Source organism: Centroberyx gerrardi, chromosome 9 (assembly GCF_048128805.1).
Source record: "Centroberyx gerrardi isolate f3 chromosome 9, fCenGer3.hap1.cur.20231027, whole genome shotgun sequence".
In the NCBI taxonomy this organism is placed as follows: Eukaryota; Metazoa; Chordata; class Actinopteri; order Beryciformes; family Berycidae; genus Centroberyx; species Centroberyx gerrardi.
This window is the reverse complement of record NC_136005.1, coordinates 23309463-23335013: the sequence shown is the minus strand read 5'-3', so window position 1 is coordinate 23335013 and position 25551 is coordinate 23309463. Positions and strand designations below refer to the sequence as shown.

Sequence of the window (25551 nt, the reverse complement as noted above, 5' to 3'; positions counted from 1 at the left end):
AGCACGTACATGTTTGTGCAGTGTGTGGGCACAGACAATAGGCCTTTGTCTCTCCGCATCCTATTTTTCTCCTGTGGGCTGACACACACACACACACTCATACACACACTCACACACACCTCATCTACACAGTTCCTCCTGGCTTCCGTCAAGTTACGACGAGTTAGAGACAGCAAAACAGGAACAATCTGATCTTCTCTTCCTGCCTCGCACTTCCTGTCGTCCTCCTCCTCCTCCTCCGAGAAACAGAGAGACAAACGAGAGAAAGAGAAAGACAAGAAAGAGAAAAAGAAAGAGCGAGTTGCTAAGACAGAGACTGAAAATGAGAGAGAGGGGAGGGAGGGTGGCAGAGAGAGAGAGACAGGGACAGAGACAGAGGAGGTGAGACTGACGTAGGGCAGACAGTGTATCTCTCCTTTTCCCTCTTCCATGCCTTACCTCATTCTCTCCACAACAACAGACTGGAGGGTGTGTGTGTGTGTGGAAGTGGGGATGCGACCTCAGAGCATGGGAAAACAGGAGGAGAGAAGCAGTGGAAGGAAGAGTGTGTGGTGGGCCAGTGATGCCGTGGTTACTGTGCTCCACGCTACACCCAAACTACAAGTGTTTAATTCAAAGCATTAACCTATCTGGTCAAGTATAGTTTCTTTAAAGTCACATTGGTTAACACAATTTCAATTAACTTAACTTAATAACATAAGTAACTATTATAAGTGAGTAGAAGTTTTGTTTAACTGTGTTAAAGGAGGGGTTAGGACTCAAAAGGACTAGTATGTTTTAATGAACTTTTAAACTAAGGCCAGACTAAACTGAAGTTTGGATCAAATATTAGTAAAACAATCTTCCATACATTATGTCAGTCTTTAGACAAGGTCATGATAAAAAACACAGGACTGGTTGAAGAGCTAAGAGTAAAACTATGTGAGGAGAAAATAAAATAAATTTGAGCAGATACATAATATATAAGGACTGAATGGTTCATCGCCACGCTCCCTGCAGTCAATAATATTGTTTCATTCAGTGATCTTAACACATTATTATTGAGTGACGACCTTGTTTGCCCCTACACAGAAAGGTCACAATACCCGTCATAGCGTTGGCTTACCAACGCTTACCACACACATATTTTCCCAATCTCTCTCTCTCTCACACACACACACACATACACACACACACACACACATTCAGAGCACCTGATGAGCTGCGGTTCTGAAGCAGGAAGTGAAAACTCAGTCCATCTGCTTTGACAGGAAGTCAACAGAAGCCACATGCAGGCATGCTGACGTCAATCACAGCCACAGGAACACCTCCCCACAGCACACACACACACTCACACCGATGCACATATGCCATGATATACACTCACGAACACACGCAAACACACATACGTTGTCAATCCACGCTCGCAAAAACACACAGCAATGTGTAAATGCCATCACACACCAAAATATTCTCACAAATACACACGTCAATGTGTAAAGGGATGTTCGCACATGCCACATACTCAAAATATGCACACACACACACACACACACACACACAATAAAGGCTACACAAATGAATCACATTGTTCCCTTATTAACAACATGAACCCAAATACCTACAAGTAATAACACACCCAAACACCCAAAGCGACATAAACTCATTCAGAAATGACTAAACTACACTCACTATTCTCAGTTTCAGTCTTTCTCAACTCTCTCTCTTTACACAATATGTCAGAGACAGTGTTTCAGTTTCTGTGCGTCCTTTCTCTGCCTCAACAAGGGGAATATCTGCCTACGGATGTGAGGTTTAAGATTCACTACTTTATTGCCGTATCAATAGAGTTGATTGGAATTGTTGTCAGTGCAACTCAGATCAAAAGCAACTATATTTAGCAGAATGCACATACTGTAATACAGCTCAGAACACGTCACACAAATAACCATCTTAGAGTCAATGTGAGAAGGACAAACACTCACAAAACTGATGATTTACTAGCCATAATCTCATTTTGATTATTGCAGTTCAATTTATTCCTGTAGTGAGTGCAGAATACAACTTGCAGGCCTTGAATCAGAACTAAACAGACGTGACCACATTGCTCCAATCTTATCGCCATGAGAGGGGCTTCCAGCTGAGTTTAGAATTAATTTTAAAATCTTACAATTATTTACTAATCTTATTAGACCTTGTATCTCCATAGGAATAAAAGTGCAGCCTTAGGTGTTCAGTCAAAGCTGAATGAGTAGAGGAAAGGCAGCCGTCGTGCTTTTATAGTCAGGGCTCCTATGGCTTCGAATAGATGGCTAACATGTATTACATATATCACACTTTACTTTTATTAACCCATACAAAATATTAAATCTGTATCAACATATTACATGTGTATTTATATTGTTGTATTAACTAATTGAGGTGGAGTTGCTTGTGAATTGTTTTTCTCCTAACAGCACTTTATAACTTTGTTCTGAGAAGTCTTGTCTCTAGCTTTGTGAGAGACTTGCTCATGTTCGCACATCAAGGCTGACTTAAAGTTTTTCCCACACCACCTCCATCTTCCTAAAATCAATCAGACATCAATCTTATTTTGAATGAATTCAAGGAACCTGCAAGAAATCTCAGTGTTTATCCACCCATGTGGAAAAAAAAGCCACTTTAACTGAATCATCACAGCCAGTAATCCAGAGACATGAGCTGACAGAGTGTTGAAGCTGAATGAACAGAACGGTTTGCACAAACATACAAGAGATGCCTGGGTGCCAAAAGTCTGCCCACGACTGCTTGTTCATGTGCTTTGGAAAAATGAATGTAATGATTAAGAAGAAGTAAACTTTGATAAGGAGTGACTAAACTTTGAGTTTTTTCTGGAATCGCAGGTTTTTGGCTGTTGTGCAAACACAGACCCTAAGAATGCCAGAGTCAATGCTGCTGGGTTTATTATGGCTAGATGTGAAGGAGAAGACTCCATTATTATTATTATTATTCTGTATTCTCAGTCTCCTTCAGTCTGACGTTAGCCTCTAGCCACATCCCACGCTAACTCCCCACAGACGCACACACACACAAACTATACGCAAGAAATGCAGTATAAGCATTTGCAATAAGAATGTGTAAACACATGTTCAAATGCATATAGAGTGTAAGCACGCATTCACAAAACCATATTCAACTCTCTGTGTGCCTTTCTGCGTGTGTGTGTGTGTGTGTGTGTGTGTGAGTGTGTGCGTGTGTTTCTGAATGGCTGTCAGACAGACACACTCACAAAGAATATATGCCCGCACACTTGCATACTGCACAGACTTGCACGTTTGCACTTGTGCATGCACATGCACACTATCTCACACTATCACACACACACACAAACACAGACAAACATAGACACACACGCGCGCATTGTGCTCGCACTACCAGTGTGATTGTGTTTGGACAAGGTTAATGAGTCCGATGAAAAATAGTCTGGACTAGGATGTCGGAGCTGGAGACAGATGGCTCAGAAGAGTGAAAGTGGTCACGTACACCAGAGTTCATGAGAACAGGACGGGACGGAGGAGAGAGGGAGGGAGGGAGGAGGACAGAAGAAGAGAATGTTGCAGCCAGATCTAGATCAGATCGGTGTGAAAAGGACTGTTCTTTACACAGCTCTTCAAATGTCTGACACACACACACACACGCACACACACACGCACACACACACGTACAAAAACAGCAGGGCATTGCACTGTGTTCCTTACCTGGGAGACAAACTCTAGTGATGGGAGGCTGAGTTGTAGCTGCAGGAGACCTCCTGAAAGAGAGAGAAAGAGTGAGAGATTAAGAGAGAGAGAGAGAGAGAGAAAGAGAGAGAGAGAGAGAGAGAGAGGTGTTACAAAAAGAGGGATACCCTACATACATGTTTTATGTTCATCCTCAAATAGGACTTGCCAGAAGCAACTCAAGTGAAAAGGTTATCTATTTAAGAGTGACATCTTGATGGGACGAGGAACTGTGTAAGATCGCTGTGTGTGAGTGTGTGTGTGTGTGTGTGTGTGTGGTGTGGAGAGAGAGCAAGAAAGAGAGCGGCTGATAGTATTGACAAAGCTGTGCAGATAAAGTGAGCACAACATTTCCTTTTAACAAGCTCTCACTGCACATCTGCCTGATCTGCTGCCTGATCTTGTGTGTGCAAGCACACTTCAATTTGTGTGTGCATTAACGTGTTTGAGTATGCCAGCGTATGTGTGCGTGTGTGTGTGTGTCTGTGTGTGTGTGTGTGTGTGTGTGTGTGTGTGTGTGTGTCAGTATTTGCTTTTGTGCATGTGTGGCTGTCGGAGCTGAATCTAGGTCAGACAAGCTTCGGGTATTCAATACAGCAAACCGAGTGTTCAATACAGCCCATAGAAAGAAGAGGGAGCTCTTACCTTCTTTGGCTGACACACACACACACACACACACACACACACACACACACACACACACACACACACACACACACTCATGCACCTGCACTCATAAAACTTCATGGTGAAGAATAGAGGGAAGGATGCCCTACATACATATTTCCAGTTCACCATGAGTCTGCAATCTCACCTCCATTGGGAAAACTGTGAACTGAAGTGTCAGAACCTCCAGGGTTTCAAAGTTGTTTTGAGATCACTTCTACGAAATACGCTTCATTTCTCTGCAGCATCTTCAACAAAAATATATTTAAAAACTGCAATTTAAATGATAAAGTTGCTTTATATATTGACTATTTATTGCAATGATTTATGAAAATTGCAGTCCCTGTAATTTTCTTAAGAAGATTTGAGAGGTGTACTGATGTGAATGTGCAGGAAATGGCTTTAAATTGCAAAACCGTTGATAAACTTGCGAGGAAATGATGATCTCACATAGATTTTACACAAGATAGACAATATTTGGAGCGACTGAAGGGCGACTAGTTTGAAGAAATACTGAGAAAAGAAACGACAAAATGCAAAGATCCTATTTGACACAGTTTCACTCTGCACTGCCGTGTAATACTACTAGAATATAGCCAGTGTAACAACCATATTCTGTGTGTTGTTGAGTTGCAAATGCACAGCATGTCACATCTGAAGCTAAATAATATGACTGCAATATGCTGGGATGGTTTGTTAATTTCAAATTCAGCTTTCTTTTCAGACATCAGAAGGGCAAGGAATGATCTAGCAAGCAAGTTTGTCTCATCCTTTTCAATTCTGCCTCATTATATTTGAGAAAAAAAATAGGATGCAGTACACCCACTGAAGTAGTAATGCAGGATAAATGCAGGATGGAGTACAAATGCCTTCAATGCATACCAATGAGGCATTCCATCTGTGTGAGTAGTTATGGGTGTGCGTATTTGTGCAGTTTTTTACCCCACAGTGAAACTCACCACAACAGAGGAATTCCACATGGAGCATTTTAATTGCTTGACGCACAGAGGGAAACTATTCTCTTTTATTTCTCAAGAGATCAGTGAGAAATGATGGACAAAGACATCGCAATCCCACCTTTGTTTTGGCATTACTCTACCATGAAGTGGTAAAAAGATTTGAAACTCTACAGATGGAAATCTACAGTTTGTGTGTGTGTGTGTGTGTGTGTGTGTGTGTGTGTGCGTGTGTCCACAAGGCACGTGTTGTGCTTTGCTTGCTGGAATAGATGCTCAGCTGTGAGGGGTTGAAACAGCTGCAGTGTCAGACACCAGCCAGTCTAAAGCTCAACACTTCCACCTTGTGGTGAAACCATGGAACTGCAGACTGAGGGGGAAGCAAGCTGCCATTGACCTGGGGTCTCATTTATAACCGTTGCGTACACACAAAACGGGGCCTGAAAGAGGCGTACGCCACTTCCCACGCAAAAGTTGTGATCTATAAAAACAAACTTGACGGGAGAATGTGTGCACCTGTACGTAAACTCTGACCCATGCGTACGAACATTTTGGAGACAGTGGGAAACGGCGACTGACATGGCAAAGCAGTAAAATAAAGCAAAAAGTGGCATTTTACACTCAGTTACCTTCCAGGCCGACTCCACATCAACTTAGAAACCCCTCTAATAATAATATTCCTTGTCGGAAGAACGTCTAGGCTACAACTAAATAGTGTCTTTGTTGCTTTAGTTTGAAAGCCAATCATTTGTCCAAAAAGCATCTACATGTCATTATAGGCTGACATGGTGTGAATTAGTCTCAAGTAAGTGCATTACAGTCTTTTAGCAGAGACCCAGTTTGTCACTATTAAATCTGACAAATTCAAGGTGTTAGGCAATTGGACTGGATGTCTCAAGGTAATAAATAATGATGCGTTATGACGCACGGGGCGCATTGGAGACGCCGGTGCCAGGCGCAGCCCTCCTCTTGTTCACCCCGGTCGCACACTGTCTGATCCCCTGAGTCAGAAAATGAGAATACAGAACTTGTCTATGCGTCTTTTATTCATATCAAATTAATGTGAAATGTTGAATGCGTGGTTAGGTTCACTCTTTCCAAAAACAAAAGGCACATTTACGATACTTGGGTCAGTCGCAGCTCTCTCATCTTCCTCTCTAACATTATGTCAGTGTTTTTCTGGCACAGTGCCACTAAAAAAGGTTTCCCCTGTTATCAAGGTGTAACGTTCATCAAGAGGAGAGAGCTCCGGTGTCTCCTCGCCCCGCCGGTGGCACTGACACACTGTCGCTGCACAGCAATACGCTTCTTGGCGTCAACCTTTATATCGGACAATTTCTTTTTTATTTTATTTTTTTTTATAAAGGGTTCGGCTCTCTGAGCTGCAGCATTAAATACTGCTGTGACATGCTGCCACTCAACAAACTGTTTCTGGTTGGTGACGCCCGAACTGAGGCCACCGGGGACATTTCTCTTTTCCGTCTGGTCCGGCTTTGCCAATTTCTCACACAGAGAATGGAATGACAAGTACATTTACATACACATCAGTATTCATTCAGCGCGTTTCATTGACCATATATGGTTAATTGTGGAAGTTAAGGGGCGGAGTATGAGGCTTGTGCACATGCTTAACATTTCAAGTTGGATTGTGAATTATAAAGGGGAAATTGCGTGCAGGTGTGCGTACGCACAGTTTTATAAATCTGATTATTTTTGTACGTACGTACTTTTCCTCTTTGTGCGCACGTAACCTTTTAGTGTGGAATCCACGCACAGTTTTATAAATGAGACCCCTGGCCAGTGATCAGCCTCTCTGACATGCAGTATGTTGTCCCTCAAGTGTGAATTGAACACTGACTTTGTGGCTTTTTTGTGTCTCTTCATCTATAAATGAGAAGAGGCAACCATCTTTTGAAAAGCAGAAAAGCTTGACCTGTTACTGAAGTAAAGACAGAGAGAGTCGCTACATGTTAATATACAGCAACTTTTAAAGATTTTTTTACAGTTTGCCGGTAGGAAAGAGAAGTGTGACATCACCTCAGATACCTGGGATTGCAAAACTGAACCTGAACTGTGTCTAAAGTCAACTTCAACTTTATCACTGACTGTGTCACAGTAACAGTAACTTTAGTTTATAGAAACTTTACCAGACATTCACTTTTACTTATAACGTTACAGAATGGACAGATACCCACACCACCACTATCTTTTTCCACATATCTCTCTTCTTCTAACCTGGTGGTTTTATATTACAACATTATTTGCGCACAACTAATTCTCCATGGTGGCACCAGCTGTGGCTGCTTGGCGATTTGTGATGCAACTGCAACATTTCTACAGCATATTAAATCAGTGTTCAATGTTCAATATTATATGCATGTCTTTGCTATCGAAAGATACATTTTTTCCATCTGTTACATAAGCTAGTATCATTTCTCAGATGGACACAGCAAATCATGGAGCTCATGAAACCTGATCCAAAATTTTCTCTGTTACAAAACGCAGTATTACATCATGCAACAACTACTCTACTGCATATTGCAATGTGTTATGCCTCACTTATAATGATGTAGGTGATCTCACTTGACTTTTAGCAATATTATGAGTTCATGAAGAGGTTTTCAGCATGCAATATTAGCAAGAAATGTACTGCTCATATTGTAAATACAAATAGAAATCCATGTTGTTATTTGTTGGTTGAGTTTACCAGAAGTGTTTTCCTAAGTTTGTAGGGAACAGAGCCCAGAACTCCCAAACTGCACCAAACATGAACTCAAAGCAGACTGATGAAGTTACTGTTTGTAATAACAACACGCATCTTATTTTACAAGCATTATAACGCATTATATATCATGTGTAACTAATGTTTCAGTGATAAACAGTATTCATGAGAAAATCCATCACAAAAAGTCTTTTAAGTTAGTTGTTTTGATTCATCAGCGCTTACTTGTTGGAGGCACATTGGACATTGGTCAGGACGGTGAAGTTGTTCCTTACACTTCGAAGGCTTGCCAGAACCTAGAGAGAAAGAGAGAGAGAGAGAGAAAGAATGACAGAGAGATGAGAGAGGAGAGAGAGAGAGAGAGAGAGAGAGAGAGAGAGAGAAGGGGATTAGTTCATTATTTAAAAACTACCTGCTTTCTCAGTGAGAAGTATTAATAACAGTAGATACAGTGGACAGTTTCCTAAACAGAGAGCGAGCTGTCTCTACCAACACTTCACTTGTATTTTTTTGTAACAGCTGTGTTTAATTTTTGTTTCATGCCTGGTTGTAGTGTAGGTTGCAATGGCTATGTTCTCATATAGAACATGTATCATGATAAAACTGCAAATTCAAACATTAGGACTAGTACACTAGTATCACATTTATAATGTCATTTTATTTCTACATTTCTTAAGCAGTGGTGGCATCTTTACTGTTTGGGCCCCCGCTGCTGTATGAATGTAGGGGAAGCACCAGACTACACACAGTATTTTAGCAGTTTATTTATTGAAGGTCCAAGACAGTGAGATATTTACCTGAGCAAAAGGCGTTACGATCAGGTCATCACCGTGTCTGTAAAGACAAACACAGACATGGAAGTATTTATTATGAGCAAACAAATGAAGCTCACATATGTACATATACATAACAGCCATAGACAGTTATCGGTCCTCTGTCACATAACACACACACACACACACACGCACCTTCCAGCACACATGCACACACTCACATGAGCGAGAAAGAGAGAAAAAAGTGAGAAAGAGGGAGAGAGAGAGAGCTATAAGAAACATGCACAACATACTCCACACACCAGAGACCAGGTTTTGCTGTTGCATAATGCTTACGCTGAGTGCTTGCTGCCAACTTGGCCATGGTCAAAACAAATGACATTAAGTAATGACAAACAGCACTATTCATGAGCCAACCGGCCTCACACTAATTCACTAGAGGATTAGTTCATTAATTCATTAGAGGAGATGGACTCTAAGGGAAGGGGGGGTGGGGTGTGTGTGTGTATGTGGGGGGGGGGGTCTTGAACAGGAGCCTTCTGCTGTGATGGGATGTAACCTTGTAAGATAGCTTTAATAGAAAACTACTTTTGTAAACTGAGATAAGGGGAAAATTTTAGTTACTCTATTATTGGTTCTAATTCATTGTCATGTTATGCAAGATGACAAACTCCCCTGACCCCCATTACCTATCTATCCTTCAGTAGTAATACAGGATTTTCCTCCAGAGAGCAGAGTGAAAGTCCAGCAGTAAGGTGGCAAACCTTGCTGCAAAGTGGGACCTCTACAATGGCCTACATCATGATGGAGTGGTAAATAAAAAGATGGGTAAGCTATGACCTGCAGTCGGTGATCATTATAAGGCAAACAAACACCACCATGAGCAAAAATCAAGTATATTTTCAGAAAAGCATTAATTTATGCTGCCTTCCCTTAAAATACCCTATCCTTGTATAACTTACAACAGTTTGAATCTACTTACTATGATGTACAGTATGAATTTATCTCATTAAGGTTTATGTCAGCCTAAGAAGGTGAGTAAACTCCATTCCATAAATGAGTGAGTAAACTGAGTTTAGGTTGGTTTACCCTCCACTATTTTGGCATACATCTATAAAACAACTGATTTTCACATACTGTAGGAAGAGTTATGTGAATTTTACACAAAAGCAGCTTCAAATTGATCAGGGTGGTACGAAGAAAGACTTGAGAAAATGTGTTTGTGTTTATGTGTGCGTGCCTGACTACATGCAAATGTGTATGTCTATACAGATAACTTATGTATTCACATGTGTGTGTGCATAGCGTCTGGCTTTGCGTGCTTGCTACGCTCACTTGCATGTGTTTCTACTTACAGTTCGGAGGCAATGGAGGAGTTTCGGGACATGGACTTGGGCGACAGGTCGTAGTCGCTGTCGGAGCGGTAGAGGAAGGACTCTCGCCGCTGGTTGTGACCGGGGAAGTTGGTGTGGAGGACCAGACCGGAGCCAGGAGAGGCCTGGGGGTCCAGAGGGCTGCAGCTGGCAGACGGGCCATTCTCCACGTCGAAACTGAAAACAGACAACCACACGGTTTTTTTTAAATATTACATACGTTCTCTGGCTTTTCTGCTTTATTTCGATAGTGTGCACATATACAATTAAAAAAAACCCTGATAGGATGCTGTAATTGTAGAATAATGCCCCTTACTGTATCTAGTTGTTGACTTGTGAACCGCAATTATTGTGGGTGTTTGAGGGAGAACTGATATAAGCATTTCAATGTTTTTAAAGGGAAACCAAACACAGAGACTACTTTTCAGGCCGGACTGACATCTACTGGTTCAAAGCCTGCTACTGCAATCGCAATATGCCTTCGGCTGATCTTGGTTACTTGTGATGTAGTTTATCTGTTTTGGTCTGGTCTGTCATGGATCAGCCAGTAGCAACCAAGATCATCCAATAGCAACCAAGATCAGCAAAGAGTTGGGTTATGCCCTGCTTGCTGAAAGCTCTCACTAGCTTTTGCCATTAAACACATTGGCCCTTGGCTTTTACAAATCATAAAAATAACATACCACGTTCCTGACTTTCTCTCTCTCTGAGATAACACTTTGTTTTGATTACCGAGCGCTCTACAGACTTGATTAGCTTTTAATGACTGAGCATGGAGAAAGGGGAAGAGGAGTTCTTCCACGTGTGCTATCAACATCCCCTTAAGAGATAAGCTGGGATCACTCAAACAGGCCCTACTAGAATTACTATTGCACACACACACGCACACACACACACACGCAAACACATGCATACACCTTTTGACATGACCAGGCAAGAAAGGGCAGAGTGACATGCTACGGTGCACAGTGTTCACTGATATAAATTAGTGAGATGCTCCTGCTTCTGTAAGGAGTGGTAGTGGAGGAGAAAGAGGAAGGAGGAAACGGATCTCATCAACCAGTCCTCTAGGAGGAGCAGGGAGTGAGGAGGGAGTGAGTGCACAGCGTCACCATGACGAGTCAGAAGTGGGGTAAACCAATTGAACAGTAAAGATTTTCAACAAAATAGCTAATCTTTTTCAAGCTAAATTAAAGTTGTAATATGCGAGTTCCTTGTTTTTTTATTTTTTATTTTGGCGTCATCTTTGGTGATAAGTGGGTATTGCTGTGGTGTTTTTGCGCTGTACTTCCAGAGATCAGCTGTCAATCAAACAGTGTGTCCAATACTGTGACGTCTCCTTGGATTTTCTGTTGAAGTTTGAGTTTCTGTAGGTGGTGCTCGTTTCTTACTCTGTTCAGCCATGGTGGCTATCACTGCTCATGCTAACTACCCAGTTCTTCTTCTGCTTATACCAAACAAACTGCTGCTGCTGGAAATGTAAAACACATCACTTCCCATACACCGGAGGATTTTTCCTGGGAAAGACTTACCAAACACCGGGTGTTCAGAACAGAAAATGGAAAAGCTTTCTGGCTATTAAGTCACTACTGTATTGTATCAATTGAGAAAGAGTAGCAAAACAAACATTTACTTCTATGATGCTTTAAGTAGATATTACATGGCACCACCATGGTACCCTCTACTACTGGGCTCCTGTGTCATCACTGTCCACTCCTTGTGTTTTCCTTCTAACCATTCCTAGGACATAATGGGAATGGACGGGGGGGAATTCTCATGTTTTTCTCCAGCTCCAGGGGAAGTGAGATGTGAACTGAGAGGGGGTGTGTTTTTTTTTTCTGCCCGCATGAGGGGAATCTCGGTTTAAAGAAAAACAATCAAACGCATGACATCAGAGCTAAAGGCTCAATCTGTAATCCTACTATAAAATGAGGAACACTCTGTCTGTCTGTCTGTCTGCATCCATTTTGCTCCTCAATGGGTTGGCCAATCAATCTGAAACTGCACATGGGCATTGAGCATTGGCATAGGCAGGGACTGACGAAGCTGATTTTCCATTTTCCCAAATTTACGCTGTTTATGCGCATTTTTGGCAAGTCTGCACGTAGCTGTGGCGCGCGCATCCCCGGGTATGGACTAGTACAAATGGAAACAGCAGAGTAGCGATACTGTAGAGATAACACAGATTCATGGCAAACTGGCTGGTGGGGATCTTGATGCAAGGATTGACAGAATGGAAAGTGGGAAGCTGTAAAAGTATAACGTGACATAAATTCCAATGCTGTAAAAGCTATTTGTAAAATAGACCTGTAAGACTTATGTTGCCTAATGTAAAGCAGACCTATATTTGGGGTAACATGTTAAAATAAAGTATGTAGGTGATGAATTATGACATGGTACTAAAATTAGTACAAAGCTTTTTCTCCATAGTTCCATAGTTCAATAGTCAGTTTATATACAAGGCACAATGATACACTCAAATACTGCATGTGTGAGTGTGTGTGTGTGTGTGTGTGTGTGTGTGTATGTGTGTGTGTGTGCTTTTAGTGTATGCATGCATGCCTTTACTGTGTACCATGCACTGAATGCTTGATGGCATCTGTAGCCCTGAGGTCATTCCAGTCATGTATTCCTTTGTGCGTTATGATCACGTGTACAGACGACTAATTCTGGAGCTGACGCAGGCGAGCCTAATCAACCACAACACACACACACACACACACACACACACACACACACACATCCCGCAACTGTCCGATCTCTTTTCTCTTATCTTAAACAAAAGATGGAAAGCCTGGCAGCAACTTTGTAGCCAGAGATGACAGCTCTCCCGAGAAAATTCAAAAGGTTAACCTCACAAAGATGAAGTGCCTGTTTCATGGCCAGGAAATTCCTCCAAGCCCCATCAGCACATACAAACAGGCTCCCGATAAAGACAGCGAAGAGCCAGAGTCTGCACTTTTGCCAAGACCATAACAGCAGTTTGGCTTTTTAGACAGCATACAGTGGAGAGAGACAAGTAAGATGGAGGAGAGAAAGGGTATAGCATGCAACAAAGGTCATAAGCCAGGTTCAAACGCACAGTATTCAAAGTGCGTGGAGAGCCTGCTCTGCCAAAAGGAAACTGGAGCTGTCTTCAGTAGAAGCCAAAGGACTTGGCTACTAGTGCTACTACTGGTGTTGTGTACTGCTAAAACAACATATGAGCTCCCAGTGGACCATGAGCTGTGAGCAATAAAGACAACAGCAACATCAGAATCATTTTGCCTCTACTGTATTTGGTCAAGGCTAAAAGCAACAAAAATGGATCAGAGGGAAAGTGTGTTTATGGGGAAAATATAGATAATCTCTATAGTTAATCAAACTCATCAAATCATTTTCAATCATTTTTTCTTCAGTGTGTGTTCAGATATGTTTTTGTCATGTGAAGTGGACCCTGTTTGAATGCAAGACAATTTTCAGGCACATTACTCTCTATTTTCAGCTCATCTACTACATGAGCTACACAATCCTATATCCTCACTGTGGCAGTGAGGATATAATCTTATGGCTGCATTACATAAGGTTATAAAGGCTTAGGAATGAGCTAATCTGCAGGGCATTTAACACTTGGGAAAATCGGACATCTGGCGCTGGTACATACACTAGAGCTGGTTAGAATTAACGATGAGGCACTTTCTTAATGAGAGTTAGTTCACCTGAGAGGGGTGAGAATAATATTATATATTATGGGACATAATGTAAAAATGAGGGTGGTCACAGGAATGACCATGACTGTTGTGGCTATAACCCTATAAACCCAGTTTCACTAAAAATCCAACAAATCCAGTTTAAATTATCATTGACAGTGACACATACAAAAATCACTCACTGATATGATAATACCGTATAGTATCACTATATGTGTCAACTCATAATTGTGTCAACTAATTTAATAGTCCCATCATAAAAAAAGAATGTGTGCAATTGTTTTTCAAATTATTATTCTGCAAATAATAGAATGCCAACAAAAGACCAATAAATACTTATGACACAGTTATGACGCCAAAGATGAAGAAATGTTTTCCAGGAAAATGTAAAAACATAGAAAAACTAATGAAAAACAAGACCCTAATAACTGCTCAGTCAACTAATAAATATAAAGGGGCAGTCCCTAAACTAAACAGCCAATACTTCATGTGATTTTAAGTTAAAACAACATTTCAGCACAGACAGACTTATGACTCCCTATGTGACTGTCTGTGTGACTGATGCCAATGTTGGAGTCTGGTTCGGTCCCCAGGTCGTACTAAACACCCCCTACCCAACAAACTCCTATCAGAGCACGGACAAAATAAGAGAAAGATTACCTAAAAATAAAATGGTCAAAAAATTCAAAAAAAAAAGAATTTGATTTAGGCATCTTTTAAGTGTTGTGTCCACAACATACACCAAAAACCTAAACTGTTTCAAATTATGTTTTGTTTGGATTTTTTTTCCCAGGTTTGCTTCTCCTAACAGCATAAAGCAGAGGGGATATCCAAGAGTAGACAAGTATTCAGGCTCCCAATAACAAAACAAAGACAGACCTTGGGAACAAAATCCTTTTTCTATGAAATGGGGTGTCCTGGTGGCTTAGTGGATTAGTGCATTTGCCTGGGAATCCATCCATGTGATGTGACCGAGCTTGACTCTCACTCCTGCCGTGCTCTCACATTTCTCTCTTTCCAGTTTAACTTGACAAAAATATCATCTTTTGTAATGAAAATACTTTAGGAATGACATTATCCTTATTTTATAATAATAAAGAGGCTTGGAACATGCAGATACATATATATATACATTATGCAGGATTCCAGTCCTTGCTCTGTCAACCAGAAGCATGCTTTCTGGTGAGAGACAGGATGAGAGCAAGGACTATTTATCCAAATTGTTGAGAGAACAAGACAAGCAGAGACCAAATACCATTTTGCAGGGATTAAAGTATGAGCTTTCTGGGTTGAGGGGAAATAATTACTCAAACTAGTATGACTAGCAGGGATTTAGCAATGTGTGAACGTGAGTTAAAAGGGTCAACGCGTCATTGAGTTTAATGACGTACATTTGTGTGTGTGTGTGTGTGTGTGTGTGTGTGTGTGTGTGTGTGTGTGTGTGTGTGTGTGTGTGTGTGTGTACATGATGGAAATGTCTGGAACCTGGGAATGCAAATCTTTCAGAGCTAGTTTTGAGCATGTTTCATGTCTATTTGAGATCAAAGGGTGAGGAAGTAATGTTTTTGGTGTTATGTTTCACAAAAGCAATCAGGAAGTGATCCCTGTGACCTGGGATGACACGTCATCCTGTTCCCATGATCCAGCTGAAGCACAATAATCTGACTGACTGACTAACTGAGTGACCAGTTGGCTGACTGAGTGATGGACTGACCATCTGGAGTGACAGCTGAGCGGGCAAGGCTGTCCCATTCTGGTCAAACTGCTACACCAGAAAGTTTACCTGTACTTTAAGTTGTTGATATATACTGTATCCAATCCAATCCAAGTTATGCAAAATACATTACTGATTTTCAAAGACATTTACTGTAGTTTTGACGTGGCCTGGTCAAATCTCAATTTGAGAGGGAAGACACTAAGAGTGGGGACTAAGTTGAAAACAGCGAGTTACAGAAAGAGAGTGAGGGGAGGGGGGGAAGGTCTCAGCCAAATATTACTGTGTGCTTCTGCCGGTAAAATGACTCAGCTGTCCAGCTCTGCAGCAACGGTATTGTTCCGATTCCAGGTAGAAAGCAGTCACTGACGGCCAGCTGACCTTTCACGCTACCTCACGGACTGGCAGACTAAACTGACACGACTCAGTATCCTGTCTGGTGATAGGGATACATGTCCTGTTTGTGTGAGGGCGATGACAGGAACATTTTGACACAGTGTGGGATACTGCTGGCCTGGGATGAGTACTGGCGAGTGGGATCAAATCCACATATATGGATAAGGAGCAAAAGCATAACTACACAAAGTAGATTTTCTGAATTCGATGTGTGTGCTTGCATGTGCAGTACGGTAGGACGCTTTGTAACAGTTGAAACATAGTTCAAGAAACTCAGAAAGCACTACACTGAGTATTAAATGGAGAGAAAGTAAGCAGCATGACAGATACTATTTAAATACTGTATAAATACCCTAACAGAAGACATTGGAAAGCTTTGTAAGCTTTGGCCTAGTACTGAATAAGAGACCAGTTTATTGCATAAGGACAATTCAGATAGTGTCAGATAAGTTTCAAATACTTCCAAATACTATGATTATCTTAACTTTCTTTCTTTCTTTCAATGTATTGTCCTATGGGGCAAATTCCACCCACCTCACACCTGGGTAAGCTAGGATACACTATAAAAAGTGATAGCACATACTATTTTGTGAGAGAGAGAGAGAAAGACAGACAGAGTAGGTGTTACAAAAAGAGGGAGAGAGCATTCTTATAGTTGAATCACGCTGTTCCTGTGTGTTATGGTGAGGGGAAACCAGTGTCCATTTGTCTATCTGGTAGTGCAAACAGGGGAGCCATGGTTACACCTCCTGTTTGTCCTGGCGTTAGCGTAGGTTTTAAATAGAAATACTTTAACACACGTTGAATTACATTCTGCTCCATCACTAAATAAGAAGTGAGGAATGAGGAATGCCAATAATGTTAACAATCGTGTGGCAAGAAAAACCAGGGATAAAACCCACCAGTCCAATACATTATTATTAGAACCTCTTGTGTACACAAGTGTATCGGAGGAAAAAGATTTCCAGTGTTCTTTGCAAATCTCTGGGACTGAGGAAGAAAAGGAGAAATATCTGGGCCAGGCTCTGGACCCTATAAGACCTTTCTGTCTAACCAACCGGCTCAGTGAAATGTGCCAGGGGACTGAAGTGTGCCAGAAGGATGATGAACTGATTGAATGATCCCATCAGACCAGGCAAAAATAGTAGTTGAATTTAATGTTCCAAAGACCACAGTTAATATCCCCTACATAAATCTACTACACTTTTATCTACAAGTAGGTTCATTGTCCAAAGCTAGCCCTGACTTGCATATACTGCAGCTGACATTCACTAATATTCAACTGGAGCAGGTGTTCAACTTTTACAGCCCTGGACTCAAATGAGAAATGTAATCTCTTCTTTAGGGACGTTCAGCTCCTGGTTATTTCCCAACACTGGCCCTAACATTTAGCTACAGGTCTTTTCCCAAATCTAGTCCAAAAACTTAGTCATTCCTTATGGAAACATCCAGTGGACCCACAATGGGAAATTTTAGAGCAGCTCCGCTTCCTATTTTTCAAATGATGTAACTGTTGAATGTGTTGCTATTGCATAATTCCTAAATCTCCATTGTCAAACCAGCCAAACCCCGACCACACGGGACACTGATGACATCAGCATGAAATGATCAATGCCAGAAGAAACGTGCTTGTATTTTGTTGTTTCTCATCAAAGCAGCCCTTAAAACTAGCAGTCAATTTGCAGTACTAGTCTGAACTCCACAAACCTTCATAATACACTTGCTTTATCTGAATCAAGATAAAGCCACTCCACCGCATCCATTCTGATTATTTTATTAAAGCCAGCGTTCTTCAAATTCTTTAATTCTTTAAGTTCTTTAAAAGCCCCAGATGAGAAATCTATTATATCACCCTGGGAACCACACTAATGAAAACATATTGCTACTCATTTCAGGCAGAAACCCACCAGAACTATGCCCATAAACCATTTTGGGTCCCAACCTTTAATTTAAGAAAACAGGCATTAGATGATGCTAAAATCATGCTGAGAATCACAGATGTCCTCTGGCCCTTTCTAATCTGCAACCAAAAAAAGAGGAAAAATCAGGAATCCATGTACTGGCTAGATACAGCAGTTATTAATAGAAAATAGGCCACTAACTGGAATCAGGACTTGTACCAAGTCATTATACATGCATATTTAGGTACAAAGTCATCTAGCAGATGCTCTCATTTAGAATCACTTACGGTCTAAATACACAACCCTAATATCACATGATTTCAGGAAAATACAGAGCAGAACCGGCCAAAAGCTGTGATGACGATGATGACGACACAGGGGGGTCGGGGATGAGAGAGTAGATGAGAAGATAGTGGAGGGTGACAGAATGATGGAGACATATCTGAGGTGGAAGAGACAGAAATTGAAACATGTACCTGAGAGAGAGGAGTAGAAGAGAATATGACTGAAAAACAGCGGAGAAAGACAGAAAAAATGAGAGAGAGAGAAAGAGAGAGAGAGAGAAGGAGAGAGGGAGAGAGAGAGAAGCGACAGTGATATTTAACAGGACTTGCTTTAAAAAGCATTCCATGGGATGGCAAATTGCAGTGTGGGATCATTTTTCCATTACATTCCCTGGCTTGTGCAGAGTCGGGCTACCATAGGTCACAGTCCCTGCCTTTCCACTACTGTTCATACTGAACTGTGCACTCTGTTTAGAAACTGCTTTTTATTCCTGCAAAACTAACACTATATAGTATGTCACCATTAAAAAGCCCTTAACTGTTCGTTCAACATTGTAAAGTGCCATGGACATTGCTGCTATCACTGTAATCATCAGACATTTTTATCCCCGTCTTTTACCTTTTCATCATCATGATCATCATCCAAAATCATATCACCATCTCCATCATCTTCGCTGCCATTATCATCCTCTTCCTCCTCATCATCAATATCATCATCATCATCATCACCTCACAATATCACCATCTTCTTAATCCTTATCATCCTCCTCCTAAGCATCAATATCATCGTTGTCAGTATCATCCTCCTCATCATTATCTTAATTGTCGTCATCATCATGGTCAATTTCAACTATGACCAGGCACTCAGAAATCAAAAACCCTAACCACATACCACCGAAGACCTATAAGTCCTAGTCATATTTTTCTGTTTATCCATCTCCATAACAACGTATAATACATGCAGTGCACAGCAATATAATACAGCCAAACCACAGCCTGTAGCACACAGCACTGCACTCCACCCATGGGCAAGCATAAACATTGTGTTTTTCAAAGTCCTTTTCTGGAAAGATTAGAATGTGTTGCCAAATTCTGAAGAAATTCGTTTCAGAAGTTGACAGCTATTACAGGATGTAACCAAAGACTAATTCCCTTGAAATACGTAACATGGGTTGAATAGTAGACAGCAACTTTACATTACATTAGCCTTTACGTAAGTTTGTAATTCCTTGCACTCTCAGACATGGACATCCTTTGGAGGCAGTGTAGATGGGTCATTTTGCCAACAACTGTGACTCTGCCATGGTACTTTGGTTCCTCAGAGGCTGCTATTTAAGCCACATTGTTTTTGGTCTAGTGACCAATTACAGTCACTGTTGCATGCACATACATATTCTGTATCTGCTCGTTCCAGCGCTTCACTGAAGCTATGGCACGCTTATATTAAGTGAAACATTCAAACCCAAAACACAATTTTTTTATGGCTGCATCATTACATCAAATGGAAAAAAAACAACTAGATGTCTTGTGAATCATTTGATACACATTTCCATTTAATTCAGCATGACATGTTTGGTATCTTTGGAAACCTTGGGATCTTGACTAGAATTTAAAATAAAGTTTGAACAAAGCTTGGCCGCGCAACATGCGTTTGATGATGGACCCACCAGAGGGACCGGCAGGGTTGAAGAGGTTAAAATCAAAAGAAAGATAACTACGATTTTTTTCCTCCCAGCGTTCTCACTTGAGTGTCGATGTTGGCCCTAGATATTGATCTGGGGTCAGTTTGGCAATGTCCCCACTAGTGGTTAAGGCTGGAAAACAAGGTGACAGGGAAACCTGCCCTATACTGTAGATCAGGAGTATTCAGCTATGTGCCATGGAGGGCCGAGAGTATGTAGGTTTTCATTTCAACCGAACACTACAGCAGCTGATTTCACTAATTAGTTCCTCCTCTAGCTGAAGGTGTGCTAATCAGTGAAATCACCTGGTGTAGTCTTTGGTTGGAACAGAAACCTGCAACACTCGCCCCTCCATGGCAAATGGTTGAATACGCCCGCTGTAGATCAAAGGAGCTGTGATCCTTGTTATTGTGCCATAGGAATCCTGGTCACTGTCCAAATATTTGGTTAAACCCATCTGTCCGGGAGATTATCTGTGTTGGCTGTAGGTGTGAGAAGAGCTCTCTGGGACATATACTCATACACAGATACCGTAAAACGGCGCAGAGCAGCTGTATGTGTGTTAATAAGTTGTAGGCTATGTACACACAAAAGCACATGCACTCACAAATGGATGCAGGGCAGACACAGATATAAGGAAGTATTAATTTCATGCTGACTAATTAACCCTGGCTGTCACGTGTCTCAGACAAGTCTACCTGTCCAATCAACACACAGCACAGTGCACCATCTGTGTACTTCTGTTTTCTTCAGTATGGCCCAGTACTTTCCACAGGAAACCCTTGGTCACAGAAGTGGAACCCACCCGTCCCAGAGGTGGATGCCCAAAGCCTTGAGAGCTCAACTGCCTTTACACCATTACAAAAAAAGTATAACACTGTAAGATTTCAAATAAAACAAACATTTATTGTTCACAATTTTGAGTAGATACGTGCCGTTCATGCAGGCAAAGACATTAGTAACTTGGCAGATCACTTGACCACAGCTTCTCAAAAATGCTCCGTTAACTGTTTGACTGTTTATTGTTCTGTCAAGAATTTTATTGTACCATTGTACTCTTCTTGTTTCATTTCATTTCATTGTTTTCCTTGTTCTGTCCCATTTCATTTTATAATATCCCCTAAACCTTGCAACACTCCAAGCCAGCAGCCTGATGTGTCTCCAGTTGAGCTACAGTTCCCACAATCCTCCCTGGACTGAGCCCCAGCCTGGTGTGTCACACTGGTTTGGTTTGTAAAAAATGTAGAAACGTCATTTACTTCCAACAGTCCACAATCAACATGCGTTCTTGCTGATTATGTCTTGTTTTCTCTTCTGCTTGTTTTCATTCTGCACTAGTCAGTCAAATTCTCAGCTTAGCAATGGCATGTTAACGTGGTATATACAATAAATCAGTCAAGATGTGATGTTGGACATTATTGTCCTCCATTAAAATAAGCCTTGCAGTGATAAGGACACATCCTGTGTCACAGTCAGTAAGCCAACTTCAATTTATAGATGTATTTCTTGTTAAAATACATAAAATAAGAAGGCAAAACCGATATTACACACAGATTGTGCAAGTGAGATCAGAAAATAAAACCCTACAGAGCTTTCATCTTATTTCAAGAGTAAAAGAAATAGCTGGCAGTTGATTCTCATGCACAATGTCCCTCCTAATGGTTGGTGTTAGTTTTCCAGTAATGACACTAGCAACTTTATGAGGCCAAACGCCATGAATTCAGGATGATTTAGCTTAACATAATGGCATAGATATTACACCAGACAATATTTGATCAAACTGTAATTGTTTGATTAATTCAAACAAAATAATTTATTGACTCATATTATATAATATACCATTTTAAAGTTATGAATACAATTATTAATAAAATGAAAACCCCAAATATATCCTGCAATGTTTTCCCATGTTGGGTAACATATCTGCAATTCCTTCTGCTTTCCTCTGTTTTTAAGCAAACAGTAGTAACAGGGTAGACTGTGTGAACTTTTAAATAACGCTATTGTGCGATGTCCTGGTTGTGCAGCAGGCTAAGGCGCATACCAGGCACTCATTACATTATGGGTTTAAATCTGGGACATGACATTTGCGGCATGTCATCCCCCCTATCTCCCACAAGTCTTTCGCCCTGTCTCCCTCCTCTCACTCTTTCCCATCTCTCTCTCTCTCTCTCTTTCCTGTCCCCCTCCAACCACAGTATATTGTCTTAAAGATGATACCACCAAAATATATTCTTTAAAAGAGCACTGTGGAGAGCTAAGACAAATCCCAGGATGGCCTTTGCGTCACATCCTTAAACAATGTGGAAGATTTAGGAAAATGCATTAGTCCAGTAGTCAATGGAAAATATAGATTATCAGCCCAGTGCTGTTTATGTAGAAAGGTTAAGCCACTGAAGTCACTGGAGCATCCAGACATAAGCTAATATGGTCAGACAACAAATTCTGCTTGGCAACAAAGTGAAACCCAGCAACAGAATAGCTAGAGGCTGAGACGATTCCAGACCCTTCAATGTCATGACTTTTTTAGATATATGGCTTTAGGTAGTCTTGCTGTCATGCTGTCAGACAGACCTCATTCACACTGTGGCTAAAAAAACTACTTCACCTCAACACTTGCAGGCCAACTGGTATTATTAACCTTTTGTACGGTCAAATATTTGACTCTCTTAAAGGCATCAATACAGCACACAAAATATTCAACCCTAACACATAAACAGATTACACAGTCTGAGACTGTTTCATCCTGAAACCATCAATTCACCATAAGAAGGTAGATTTTTAACTCGAACATGTGACAGATCACACACAAGCACATTCCAGCTCAGGTTTACTATGGTGATGAGAAGCACATGAGAGGATTTGCTTAACATATAGGAAATGGGAAGTGACACTTCCCACACATGCACTGTATGTACACACGTGCGCACACACACACTCACGGTATCGGGAAGAGATTCTGAGAAATACCATAAGCCCTACTACAAGAAGACAAATCTGTAAAGAAGACTTTAGTACACTAGTAGACTGAGGAGCTGAGAAAAAAATGAATTAATATTTCATGTCCACATTATTGTCCTGAATCGCCTCCATACAAATATATGAAGCACTGTGATGATACCATATGTAATGCGATGCAAGGACAAAACAAAATCAAACAAATCTCTCTGTTTGAGTTTTAAAGACAGTGTGTGTGTGTGCGTGTGTGTGTGTGTGTGTGTGTGTGTGTGTGTGTGTGTGTGTGTGTGTGTGTGTGTGTGTGGTTAGCCTTGTCCTGACCTGTGAGCATGGCCATGGTTGGCGGCATGGAGTTTCCTGATGACTTCTTCACTGAAGTCAAAATGAACCCTGCCTCTGGCACAGGGTGAACGCCGGTACATCGCCCCAACACACACACACATACACCCAATCTATTACTATCAAAAACGTACCAATTCACACACACAGTAGCCCCAACAAACAACTACACACGCTCTAACAAGCATGATCAAACAAATATCACACACACCAGCGCACACACATACATAAGAGACAAGACCGCAACATCAGTCATACAGTATTCATGCACACAAACACATACCATCACTCACACACTTGACATTACCAAACACACTGACATAATCTTTGTCATACACACTTCGTTACACAAATACCAAAGGCAAATTATAATACAAACGCACACTGTCATGCACATACATGCACACATGCAAGCCGCGACACACACAGACACACACGAGCCATATCAAATGCAAACCATCAAAACATGCTAAGCAGTATCATAAAACAAACACCATCACACACGCTTACTTCATATCAATAGCAATACTCGTCATACGTACACAGACACCATCATACATTTACAGAATTGTTACCTATTTGGCTTCAGTAAAAAAGTTAAATCTATATAGTAGATCATCCATCAACCATAACTTCAGTGGCACATTAGAAGCAGCAAACAGGCATCCAAACACCTTATCCAAACGCTCAAGCGCACTTCACACACACACCACAACACGAGCAGTGGTCCATGCGTCACATCGTAACTCTTTTCACACACTCTCACACTCTCCACTCTCTCGCTTTGCCTGTCTGCTTGTCTTCTCCTCGTCACAGGCTATACTTCCTCCCCACGGTGTGTGTGTATGCGTGTGTGTGTGTGTGTGTGTGTGTGTGTACAGTATGTGTGTGTGGAGCTCTGTTCCCTTCAGAGCGGCCCGGCGGAGCAAGGAGGGACATCCAAGTTCTGGAGTGGAATCACTGGAGTGGATTCACGATCCATCCATCACACACAGCCTGCTGACATTAACTCTGCTCCTATGGAAGACGTACGCAAACACGCCAACCAAACGCATGGCCGCTCAAAAGAGAAACCAACCGGATGCACACCTGCTGAACTCTTAACTCATTCCTAGATACATCATTTTACATTATGTACCTGATTAGAGCCACACACACTGAGATAACTGAGCCAACTGATGTGATTTGTCTCGCTTCTATTCTGACAGGCTGGTCTACCTTAACTGTCAGTGTGTGTGTCTGTGTGAGAGAGAGGCGGCATCTGGCACTCTTGCAGGGGGGCACAGTGCCTGATGAGGTCGTATGGTATGCTGATACCCAAGCCCGCATGTCATCACACTTGCGATGCCGGGTGTATCATAAATGTCAGCGCCTACAGCTAATGTGCTGTTATTTTCACACGTGACAGAGGGGGGAATTTTTAAGGAAAGACCGTCTTTCATGCTACTGTATCTGGTCTCCTTTTGGAAGTATGGCAGTGTAAAAGACACAGGTCTGATTGAAATGCTAAGGGTTTTCCAGCTTTTGATGGTACTGAATTTACACAGTAAGGCTATCGGCAAATATTTCTGTATTTCAGCGAATTCAAAACCAAATGCCACAGACGACAGGGAATCGTGTTTGTAGTAGGATGTAAGTAAGGCATGTGTAGATAAATCAGATTGAAAGTTGTGACTTCATATGAGCAGTTTAGCAAACATTAACATCACAGTAGGTCCGCTGGTTCTCTCTAGCTTGGTCACTAATCTGTACCTGCTTCCATGCCAGCCAGACCGACAAAAAAAGACGACATAAAACAGAAACCAAAACAAAAGATTTGAAAGGTGTTTTTTTCTGTTTTGTTTTGACTAATGCCACCGATCATTAGTCACTGAGGGCCGTGCCGTGGGGTAACCACGGCAACAACGGGTCAAGACAAAGCTCATTTGATTCACATATCTTGCACCTGCATGGGAGCGAACAATTACCATCCCAGATAAAAAAAGAGGGTGATGATTTCATTCTGTTTCATTTGAAAACTGCAAGCAGGTTATTTCCTCCTCCTTTAGAGTATCAAATTGCCACTAGTCTAAAGGTTGCTGGTTTGATTCCCAGTACTTCCAGGACAGTATGTTCTTGTGGACCATTAATATTCCCCTGACTGTGACTGTTCAGGACAAATGACATGATCCTGAATCATCCGTGATCAGAAGCTCAGACCATGCTTGTGTTTCTATTACTCAAAATGAATGTATGAAGGCTGAATCTGAAATGCTCAGAAGAAAGAGAACATTGGCCGCATGAATAACTCTCCTCCCTCTTCATAACAGAAGTCATGAAATTCCACAGGATAGTGCTGCTGAATGACAACCTGGAGTTTCT

At 41.4% G+C, this 25551-nt stretch overlaps 2 protein-coding genes across 3 annotated transcripts in view; one reads left to right on the top strand and one right to left on the bottom strand.

Annotated features, from left to right (window-relative positions):
- c9h1orf53 (chromosome 9 C1orf53 homolog) overlaps nucleotides 1-25551 on the top strand; it is a 485525-nt gene that overhangs the window by 145629 nt on the left and 314345 nt on the right. The window lies entirely within an intron of this gene.
- The window catches only part of pde4ba (phosphodiesterase 4B, cAMP-specific a), a 126951-nt gene that overhangs the window by 51817 nt on the left and 49583 nt on the right, over nucleotides 1-25551 (bottom strand). The window contains exons 1-5 of one of the 2 annotated variants that reach the window (XM_078285835.1): nucleotides 23173-23292; nucleotides 10210-10404; nucleotides 8879-8915; nucleotides 8307-8377; nucleotides 3717-3769 (exon numbers count right to left, since the gene is read on the bottom strand). In XM_078285835.1, coding sequence (XP_078141961.1) covers nucleotides 3717-3769; nucleotides 8307-8377; nucleotides 8879-8915; nucleotides 10210-10404; nucleotides 23173-23273 — 457 coding nt within the window. In that variant the 5' untranslated portion in view covers nucleotides 23274-23292. Of the gene's footprint in view, nucleotides 1-3716; nucleotides 3770-8306; nucleotides 8378-8878; nucleotides 8916-10209; nucleotides 10405-23172; nucleotides 23293-25551 lie in introns of those variants that run through there. The other variant, XM_078285834.1, reaches the window with a different exon arrangement.